Consider the following 11495-nt stretch of genomic DNA (forward strand, 5'->3'; position numbering starts at 1 on the left):
ATGTTACTTTGGTAATTTAATAGGTTACAGATTAGTAGTTATGCTATTTAAAATGTAATAAGTAAAGTAACTATTTCAATTACTTAATCAAAGTAATGTAAATTATTACATTTGATTTAGACTACTTGTTCTAAGTATACCAATTAAGCACCAAAAACTAAATTCAAGTGTTTTTCATGGATACTGATATGATGTATAAGGGAGATAATTTCTTATAAAGCAAGATCTATCTAAAAAAATGTATTAATTAGTTCATGAAGATTTTGGAATATAAATGAAAAACGTTTTATGAAAAAGTCAAAAGTCTGGCATGGGCTTAATTGGTAAAGCCCTCATCATGATTTATTTACAAAATATAAAAAATATTGATTTCAAAGACTTAAAAATAGCAATATATGCATTCAGTAACATGTTGAATTTGAGGAGAAAAAACCCTCCTGACCAAAATCTTAAAGGTCTGACTTCAGATGTAACCATAGACTGTATATATGGATGTAACCTCCTTTGTAATCATCAACATTTTCAAAAGTAACTATAATTTAATTTCATTGCTACTGTACTGCTACTGCAACTTAAATGTAACTAGTTACTACCCAACACTGTTAACATGTTATAGTATATGTATAATATGTATATTATTATATGTTATAATCTGACGTTCACAGAGTATAAATATGCGTAAATGTGACGCCGCTGTGTGTCTCCTTGGTGACGGAACGGAACCGGAAGTGCGGAGCGGAGTCGTAAACGCGCAGAATGAAATATGTGAGAGTCAAACAGTGTGTGTAGCTCCAGCAGCACTTTGTCAGATTTTGGCGTACATTTAGCACTTATATATCTTTTGCTTGTTTCATTGTTGGCCTCTTAAGGTAAGACTATCCGACCTTTAGTTTGCGGGTCCGGGCTGTAGCGTTGAGCAGGTTAGCAGGAAAATTAGCCCAAACACAACAGAGAGAGGGTGGAAGAGGGGGGAGCTAAAGAAGGACAGATAAAATAAAGCTCTCCTCCAGCTCACATGCAATTAAACTATCTTTGATTATTAGCTAACTTATCTATCTACTTTCACTAACTTATTTAGTCAGCTCTGCGTATATTATAGATTTAAAGCGCCTCTATAATCACTTGCTTTACTATAACTGCATGTAAACAATGTGTGTCTATAGAATGTACATTAAACGTTATATGCTTCAAATAAGAAATGTGAACAACAAATGTATGTGAAGTGGTGGAAAGTAACCAAGTACATTTATTCAAGTTAAATTTAGTAAATGTATTTTGTTACAGATCTTATTTTTTTAAAATCTGTCTTTCTTTATGCAGCTAAGAAATGTTTTGTATTGCTTTTGTCAATGTTAATGACCCATCACCCATCAACCCATCAACCATCATGAGTCCAACAGGTTTGATGAGGATGAGGATGATGCTGATGATGATGTTGAAGTTCCTAAAATACAGTGTTGTGTCTCTGTTCATCAGGGGAAGATGAGTGCGGAGGCGGCGGACCGAGTCGCTGCTGTGACCAGCGGTCGGCCCAGCACACCACTCCAAACTTCCTGGTTTGAGTTCCTCCTGGATGGCTCCCTTCTGGAGAAACACCTGGAGAAGTCAAACCCTGGTATAATCTTTATTAGACTGTACAATGCCCTTACAGTGGCATCTTTATTACCTGTTTAATGACCAGAGTGAAGAAAATATCAAGCATAGATGTATACCACAGATTTTCCCCCTTAATAAATATATTTTAACTGGCTTAAAATGACACTAAATGATCCCTGACATGTGTGTTGGCTCATATAAAGTATATGTGTGTGTTTCCACAGACCCGACACCAGTGCAGCTGATCATCCAGTTCCTGGAGCAGGCATCCAAACCCTCAGTGAATGAGCAGAATCAGGTGCAGCCTCCAGCAGACAACCGCAGGAACCGCACCCTGAAGTTGCTGGCACTGAAAGTAGCCGCACACATGAAATGGGATCTGGATTTACTTGAGAAAGGGTAAGTGTGTGTGTGTCTTAATGGTGATTAGGAAGGATAAAAGCTAAATTACTTTACTACAAAGTTGGAGATGTAAAGTTGAAAATGTCTTACAGTCTGTTGCCTCACTGTATTTGATGATCTATCCTTCTTCCCTGCCAGCTTGACCATTCCAGTATTAAATATGTTACTGAACGAGCTCCTCTGTGTGAGCAAAGTGCCACCAGGGGTGAAACATGTGGACCTGGATCTGTCCACTCTGCCTCCCACCACGGCCATGGCTGTTATCATCTACAATCGCTGGTGAGTGAACCATTAGGACATAAAACTGTGGGGACAAATGGACCAGCTACTGTAGTTCATTGCATGTCATCCAGCATTCTGACAGGAAAAAGCTTAAATATAATAATTACACAAATCTTTTTTATATTTTGACCAGTATAAGAATGATTGTGATGCACACTGTTTGTTGATATCTGATTCTTGTGCAACATTCAAATGATGGAAAATAAACTCCACATGCAACAAACTTCTGGATCGTGATTCCCATCAAAGTAAATTCCTTACAACGTAGAATACTGATTCACCAGGATGAAACATTTAATCTTTGCTGCTTATTATTATTTTGATTAACTTGGCTGTTCAAGCATCAGTTAAGTACATAAATTGTAAGAAATATATAAAATCAGTATGGCACAACAAAGAAGTTTGAGTCTTTATATCTGTTTTTTCTTGTGTCTTTCACAGGGCCATCAGAACCATCGTGCTGAGCAGCTTTCCAGAGAAACAGACCAAACCAGGGCCTCACCAAATGAACATGTAAATTCTGCTAATTTTTCCACGTCATATTTCAAACAAGCTTAAGTTGTTGACAGAGCAAATAGAAGATTTGCTTGTGCTTTGCTGAAACTTTGTGGAAATGGCAACGTCCAAAATCCACAGCAAGGCTTTAGTGACTTATTTCTCCTTTGGTCTGCTTTAGGTTGAGTGTTGTGCAGCAGGAGAAAGAGATGACCGACAACATCCTTACTGTGGTGAGTGAACATGTTTTTGAAACCTATAGTGGAATTAGATTAATTTCAGTACACTTAATAACCTTAATTTTGTAAACACTGAACAACATTTCATCAAATCAGTGAGATTATCAGAGATTGTCTTTGTGCTTCCCTTACACTGGTACTTTCTTTTTGACATGATTTTATTCCCTCAGTTGAAGGAGCAGGCCACCGACTCCATCAGTGTCCTGGAGGGAGCTCTGCAGCTGAAGAAAGATTTCTACGTTCACACCCTGAGGACTCTGGATCTGCTGGCTGCTGATGCAGCTGCCAACGGAGAGACCGAGTCCTCGACCGCAGGGCTTCGCATCAGTGCTGATGAGTTACACTGTCAGGTTGGTGGCCTGCTTAGTTCTGTCTTACTTAGATTTTTCTATTTTTTTTATTTTTAGGCGTAGGTCATACGGTTATTCCAGGTAAGTGTGTGTAAATACAGCTCTTAAATTTGGCATTTTAAATCGGTTGAAACTGTTAGTTATCCTGTGTTTGATTTTCACAATGTAGTCCGAGTTGAAAATAATTGCACTGTAATAGGATATGGTAAGCTGAAACTAATATTTGTCCAATTTTCATGGTGTGTTTTTAGGTTCATTATGATTTGGGAGCTATTTTCTTCCAGCAAGGCTGCACAGACCAGCCAGCATTTGAAAAAGCAAGGGATCACTTCAGACAGACAAAGGAACTGTTAAAGAAGGTAGACGCATTGAATAATGTTGTTCTTTGTAACCTTTTAATGTTCAGATTTATCTTGTTTTAATTTAGTCAACTATTCCCATACAGATTTTAAGAAACTGAAAAATAAGGAGTTTAAGAAATCCTCAGTTTCAGAGTTATTCCTGTTTGTCTTTCAGCTGGACTCAACTGTACACGTTCACCTGGATGAGAAGCGTCTGGCCGGCTACTGGAACGCCTGCAAAGCTTTGACTGGAGACTGTGACTCCTCCGACTACCAGACCACTACCTATGACCAGATCAACAGTCTGATCAGGGCGCACAGCTACCAGGTCAGAGCGGACCCTGCACTGACATTAAAACTCTGAAAATGTAAAAATACATCTGGGACTACAATGTGAAGAGATAAACGATGGTGCAAATACACTGGAATTCTTCTATTCACCGTAACATACAGTATATGCTTTAGTCACATTTAAGGCTAGAGGTCATTAATCGATTAGTTGTTTAACAGAAAATAATTTGGCAACTGTTAAGATAATCAAAGAAATGTTTCAGTGATTCTTTTTTTAATTTTTTTTGGACACAATGAATGATTAACTAATTGTGGAAATAATGTTCATATTAATTGAATGAAAATAATCATTATTTGCCCTAATAAGGAATAATGTGACATTTAGTAAGACTTCATCTATAAACTGAAGATCATTGATTACAAACAGTTACTTAAATGTAGATATTTAATAATTATATGTAGTATTTTTTTATATGATGTAGAACTTGTGAATAAATTCAACTTCCTCTCTTTAAGGCTGTCATTGAAGCCTTCATCAAAGACAACGTGACCCAAATTTTGCCAAACAACTTCAGACGCTCGGTTCTCAGGGAGTTCCTGTACAAAGTCCAACAAGGGTGAGACGATTCACTAACATAACTTTGACTGTTTATAAGTCTATATATGTGTAATTACCATCTATACATGTTATTACCTGCATAGGCTGTCTCTGAAAAACAAATTATTAGTTAATCATTTAAATCAATATGTCTCATCAAATAATTAATCACCTTGGCAACAACCACTGTAGTCAGTAGAGTTATTTAAGAACCACAACAACCTGTGTCTGTGCAGAGAAACGGGCCTGGATGAGGTTTGCCACAAGCTGTGTGTTTGCAATGCTGTCCGAGATGCTCTAGAAGGAGACGTCCTCTGTGTGCGTTTCCAGCAGGTGCTTCTTAGGCCCAGTAAACGTATGGTGGACTTTATTTTAGAGGTAAGCTCAACAATCCTGAAATAAAAATAACCTTCTTGTTAAGATTAGGGCTTTGACAAAAGTTGTTTTTGATCTCAATTAAGAACAGACATGATGTGTAAAAAATATTTTTCATATGGAGTAAGCTAATCTGAAGTTTGAGGAGTTAAACATGTAACAAAGACTGACCTTAATTTGCCAGGTGATGGTAACATTTCACATTACTGCAAACTGAATTTGATATTTTGTTGTCTTGCAGGTGTGCACACGATCGTTGGAAAAGGAGCGTCCATCAGAAACAGCCAGAAGAAACATGGCCAGTTTTATGAAGTGAGTGACATACGGCAGAGTCTGAGTCACTTTATTTGCCACATACAACAAGCGGATGAAGAGCTAAGCAGACATTTCATGTGGTGACGTTACACACTGGTGCACTAGATACAGGAACATTGAAACCTGAATTAAGTTCATTAGAATTTAAGAAATCACAGCTTAGCATAGTGCTCTCTGCAGATCACTGTGCTGTATCTTCTGTACATTCTTTGGTAGTTTTCATTAAACAGCTTTTATTTGACACTGAACAGCTGATGTGTATCAATCACTGTTTTTAATTGAGACGATTCTCGTTGTGCAGGACTTTGTGTGAAAGACTGGAGGATCTGTCTCTGGTGTTTGTGGTGTCCTCTCATAAGCTCTTCATGGAGCTGCTGAAGGAGGAGGAGAGGAAGGTCCTGGTGGAGCAGATGAGGAAGAGATCAGCCACCATCAACCTCAGCGCCAAGCCTCTGCCCTCCTTCTATGACATTCCAGGTACAGTTTGTGTTTGGACACTCCCAGTAGCACATTTCAGCATGTGGACTTCTCTTTGTGATTTCATGCATTTTCCCTTCAAAGCTTCAGCGAGTGTGAGCATTGGGCAGCTCGAGCAACAGCTCATCCTCTCCCTGGAGCCACGCAGGATCAGGCAGATCCTCATCGAACTCCACGGCATGGCCGAACGACCCTTCTGGAGGGTCAACAGTAAGGTCAGAGGTCGACAAACTGATAGTGGAAGAGAAATAAACTCTCATGCTAATATTGAGGATATTCAGTATTTTGTATTCTACTTTTATACTTTAGATATTAAATGATATAGGAATTAGATATATTATATCTTAATAAGGGTGCCACTTTAGTTTTACTTAAATGCCCCTATTCAGAATTTCTAAGCAGTTTACATGAACATTTCCAACAAGACATTTTATATTATTACAGCAGTTTTACTTTATTTACTTTATCCATTATCATTATCATCATCATTATTATCATTATATAAACATTTAATAAAAGTTTATGCACTGCTTATCAATGCTAAAAGGGGGACTTAAAATGAAATGTCACCAAAAAATGTACTTTATTGTCAGATAAAATGAAAAAAACATACTGACACAATTAAAACATCATTTTCCTCCTGTGTGTGTGTGTGTGTGTGTAGTGGGAGGTTCCTCCAGACTACATTAACGTTATCCTTGGCATTAAAGACAACCTGACCAAGGACCTGGTGTACATCCTCATGGCCAAAGGCCTCCATTGCATATCAATAAAGGTATGATGACATGATCAGCATTCAAAACCTATTTAAAAATTGCATTTCATGGTAAGGGGAATTTTCTTCATCACAGTTATGCATCTAAATGTAAATGTTGAACAGTTTACTTTTGGTAAAGGTTGTTTTGTTTTTTTTCTTGCCACTGTTGCTCATGTGGGAATGTTGGGTCTCTTTTAAAGTTAAAACCTGAAGAGTTCGGTTTAGAACCTGTTCTATGTGTAAAGTGCCTTGAGATAGCTCTGTTGTGATTTGGCGCTATACAAATAAAGATTGATTGAGGTTTTGATGTCTGCTTTGACTTGTTGTGGAGCCAGTGCCTTGAATCAGTTTGTGAATATCACAGAAAAGACATAATAATGTTTTTCTGTCATCTCAGGACTTTGTCCATGCACGGCAGCTTTTCTCTGCCTGCCTGGAGCTGGTTACCGAGTTCTCCCCGAAGCTGAGGCAGGTGATGCTGAATGAGATGCTGCTGCTGGAGGTCCGTGCACACGAGACGATGGCGGCCGAGGGCAGCAAGGAGCGACCGCCCCCCGACCTGGTCAGCAGAGTCAGGGGATACCTGGAGATGAGGATTCATGGTGAGTGGAAGGAGACAGTGTGGGGTCATTACCCGGTCTGTATTTGCCCGTAATTTGTTCAAACCCTTTGGTGTTGCATGTCAAATTTCATCCCAAGAAGTGAGAAACTTCTGGATGCTCTGTTACGTTGTCAATTTCTATCTTGGTATATATTTATAGACTCAGACACAGAGGGATAATTTGTTCATTTTGGATATTTAGAGCACACAAAAAATGTGGTATGGGATCTATACATAATATTTTACTTTTGCAAAAGTCGAAGCAAGTCAGTATATAAAAGCTGTCCCTAATATTTTACATTTCACTTAACAGCCTAAAGCAGTTTAAACAGTATCAGCTCAGTGGCCTTGTTTTTTTGTCTCCAGATCTGCCTCTTCGTCAGGTGGTTGGTGAGGAGTGTGTCGCCTTCATGTTGAACTGGAGGGAGAATGACTACCTGACTCTACAGGTGCCACCGTCTTTGGTCATGAACAACCCGTACATCAAGGTAACATATCTCTGTTTTTCATCACTTTCAAGACCATTGCTGCCAAAATCTGTCAGGTTACTGGTCCAGGAAACATTTTTGTATGTTACAAAATAGTTGTCTCATTATTCTTTTATGGGGAATTTCTGTTACCTTTCATAAAGTGGTTGCTAGTCTTCCCTGGGTCCACAGGAAGCAGAAATGTTCTTTGATATAGTTGACTTACTTAACTGACAAACCACAGTATCTAAATTCCCTCGATTATCAACACACAAAGGCAAACATGGTTTAAAATGAACTTCGTGAACTCAAAGTGTTCACCTTAATATCCCTTTTTAAGTAGTTTACAAGTTACAAAAACATATTTACATCACATTATTTAAGCCCTATGATTGTTTTGAATGAAGTATTGTCAATTTTATTCCAAACATATTTGATACCTTTTGAAAACCTTGAGAGCTCCATTTTCAAAGTAAAGCTGTGGGTTCAAATACAAAGATTGAAGGATGGTGAGTCTGACATGGTTGACACAGTTACGACTTCTGTGGTTTTCATTTATAAAACTTGTCTCCACGTTTCCAGATCGGGCAGCTCCTGGCTTCCACATGCAAAGAGCTCCCAGGTCCTAAAGAGTGCCGACGCACTGCCAAGGAGCTCTGGGAGGTTGTGGTGCAGATCTGCAGCATGTCCATCCAACACAAGAGGAACAACGACGGTCGAGTGGGACTCATTAAACAGAGAGAGTCCTCTATGGGCATCATGTACAGGTACAGATATGTATACTAGTGCTTGTTTTCATGCTGCTTTTATAGTTTTAACATGTTTCAGAGCTGAATTAAAACTTTAAGCTCAAGGTGCAGTGTACAGTGTGAAAGAGTAATGCTAATTCTGGTATGTTTTTTGTCTAATCCGTTCAGGAGTAAATTCATCACTTTCATCAAGAAACTCAGAGTAAGTACACAATTAAGCCAGACAAAAACCTACTGAGGAAACAGATACAACAATTAGTCGAATGACAAATCAATCACCAACTAAAATTAACGAACGATTAATCAATTTGAGTATTTTTTTAGTGAAAAAAACGCGATCCTCTGGTGCAGCTGTGTGAATATTTTCACACTTTAGTCCTCTGTGATAGTAAATGAAAAATGTATGGGTAGTTGACTGTTTGTTGGAACAAAACGAGACATCAAGACGGGGATTAGTGATTAACATCTTTCAACATTTTACATTTTATAGACCAAACAATTCATTGTGTAATTGAAAAAATAATACAGATAAGTATCTGATACAAATAATTATTAGTTGCAGCCTTAGAAGTAGTGTGTCATTGAATGAGGTGTTTTTGATATGAAAGTAACAATTTCCATGTCTTTACAGGAGCCACTGGTACTGACAACCCTCATCTCACTGTTTGTGAGGCTCCACAGCATCGTGCGGGTACGTCTCAACTTTGACCTATTCAATTGTTGGATTTTGAACAGCATACTATAGTAACAGTGATCGCACACTGTAGAGTCTAAAATCATTCTCCACTAACCTCTTAGCAAAAGTAACCAATGTTTTCTTCTTCTTCAGGATGATATTGTGAATGAAGTGACAGCAGAACATCTCTCCATCTGGCCATCTTCTCTCGCCAAGTAAGGGCAAATTTTCTACATATTAATTGTAGCTATTTTACACATCAACTTAAACCATTAGATGTAATAATAATGATAATGATGACGATGATGATGTGTGTCCACCAGTATACAGGCAGTGGATGTGGAAGCCGTGGCTGTGACGGTCAAAGAGCTGGTGTCCTACGCTCTCACCCTGAACCCCAACAACCAGTCATGGCTCATCACACAGGCTGACATCTACTTTGGTACAAAGCATCAGAAGTGTTTGAAAGTCTTTTTAGGCTTTATTGATTGGTTTTTCTCCTGTGCCGCCTGCAGTCAGAAAGTATCCCATCAGTGAGGTTTCTGCAAACCTGGGTGTACCGGTCAAACAATGATGGGAAACCAGTTACATTTATTCACTTAAACACATTTTTCTAGTACATCTCAGCTGTGTGTATGACAATAATTTCTAGTAATATTATTAAACAATTGACTTGGACTCTGAAAATTGATGGATGACTTAACCAATTACAAAAATAATTGAACTTTTTTGATGAAATTGACTCTTGACCATGATGAAGTGATGAATTTACAAGTCAGTTTCATTTATATAAAATAAATTGGCCTTTACTGTAGCTAGCACTAACAGTGTTTGCAGGTCTGACATTGTTGACTAAAACTCAACAAAAAAGGATTAAACAGCAGCTTCCTGCAGCTCAGTTCACCGTTGCACCAGTCTCACCAGTAGTTCATAGACCTGGAAGCAGCTACAACAATTCAGGGAACATTTAAAAACACAATAAACCAGATGTTTTCTCTCTCTCTGTAGTGACCAACCAGTACTCTGCTGCACTGAACCTCTACCTCCAGGCTGGAGCCGTGTGCTCCGACTTTTTCACCAAAGCCGTACCACCTGATGTTTACACTGACCAGGTAGATCACGCAGAGAGGCCGCTCACAGTACTGATAAAACTTTACACCCAGTGCCTCTTCCATACCAACTTAAAATAAACTAACTACAGTTTATAAGGTTAAATATTAAATATATTGTGAATAGATTATAATCATAAAACATCAAATGATAGAAACTGAGTGGTGAGTTGATGATCCAGTCCTCTGTTTTACATGAAAGTAAATGAATGCCTGAATATCACTGACTGTTTTTTGCAGGTCCTGAAGAGGATGATCAAGTGCTGTTCGATGATGAACTGCCACACACAGGTCAGAGGTCAAACTTTTAACATTTGATTTCATAAATTTAATTCTTAAAGTGCTATTTTCAGTGTTTTTAAAATAGTCTCTCTCTCTTGTTCCCATCAGGTTGCTGTTCTCTGCCAGTTTCTCAGAGAAGTCGACTACATGACGGCATTCAAGGCTCTTCAAGAGCAGAACAGGTACGATTAAATCACATGACGCATTGATCAGTAACCGCTAATAAAGAGCACTTTTTGTTAACATCTGTAATATCTTGTTTCAGTCATGACTCCATGGACTCATTCTACGACTACATCTGGGACGTCACCATCCTGGAATACCTCACACGTATCCTTGCTGTTAATTACCCGTAAAAGGAGCAAAAACAAAACCACATCGGTCATCTTTTGGATAAATAAAAGTTTTGTTTTACTTCATTTTTCATAAACTTCAGTTAGTCTTAACAAGTCTTCATATTTTCTACAGTATTTACTTGTTCTCCCTTGACTGTTATATCAGATATTCACCACAAGAGGGGCGAGACTGAAAAACGACAAATAGCGGTGAGTAGTTCAAGTGCAGCAGTAAATATCTGGTTTATTTGACAAAACTTTGATTAAATATGGTTAAAATGTGTTTTTTTGTGATGTCAAGTCAAAAAAATGATCTAGGTCAATATTTGCCTAAATTTGGTTGAAAGGTTAAGTTTTTATACACAACAGAAGTTCAATATATATATATTTCAATGTATACAGCAGGTGAAACCTACTTTATACTGAAATATAGCAGATTAAATGCTGTTGGACCAGTCACCTAGAAATCCAAAAATATAAACAGTAACCCAATTTTCAACTACAATGTCAACCATAGTCTATATTTTTTTCCTCCAACATGTTTCCCTCAGATAAAGGCAATTGGACAGACTGAATTGAACACCAGTAACCCAGAGGAAGTGCTGCAGCTGGCTGCACAGAAAAGGAAGAAGAGATTCCTGCAGGCGATGGCCAAACTGTATTTCTAAAAGAAAAAGGATCATCAGTCAGACTGTTGGGGGGAGGGGCTTTGGGAATGTATATTTTATTTTGCGGTAAAAGTACAATACATTTCTAAA

The 11495-nt window shown here is 38.1% G+C and overlaps 1 protein-coding gene across 1 annotated transcript; it reads left to right on the forward strand.

The window, feature by feature from the left end:
• The first annotated feature begins 784 nt into the window (after positions 1-784).
• Positions 785-11427, forward strand: ints8 (integrator complex subunit 8). Its single transcript, XM_053334017.1, has 28 exons — positions 785-869; positions 1477-1615; positions 1821-1995; positions 2137-2277; positions 2722-2793; positions 2957-3008; positions 3185-3364; positions 3616-3723; positions 3881-4033; positions 4513-4613; positions 4831-4972; positions 5211-5281; positions 5586-5761; positions 5846-5976; positions 6426-6536; positions 6916-7120; positions 7486-7607; positions 8169-8353; positions 8504-8537; positions 8967-9026; positions 9165-9226; positions 9335-9453; positions 10020-10123; positions 10361-10411; positions 10511-10584; positions 10668-10732; positions 10904-10947; positions 11289-11427. The coding sequence occupies exons 2-28, from the start codon at positions 1483-1485 to the stop codon at positions 11403-11405; spliced, it is 2988 nt and encodes a 995-aa protein (XP_053189992.1). The 5' UTR covers positions 785-869; positions 1477-1482; the 3' UTR covers positions 11406-11427.
• The last annotated feature ends 68 nt before the right edge of the window (positions 11428-11495 follow it).

This window comes from Scomber japonicus, chromosome 15 (genome assembly GCF_027409825.1).
Source record: "Scomber japonicus isolate fScoJap1 chromosome 15, fScoJap1.pri, whole genome shotgun sequence".
Taxonomy (NCBI): Eukaryota; Metazoa; Chordata; class Actinopteri; order Scombriformes; family Scombridae; genus Scomber; species Scomber japonicus.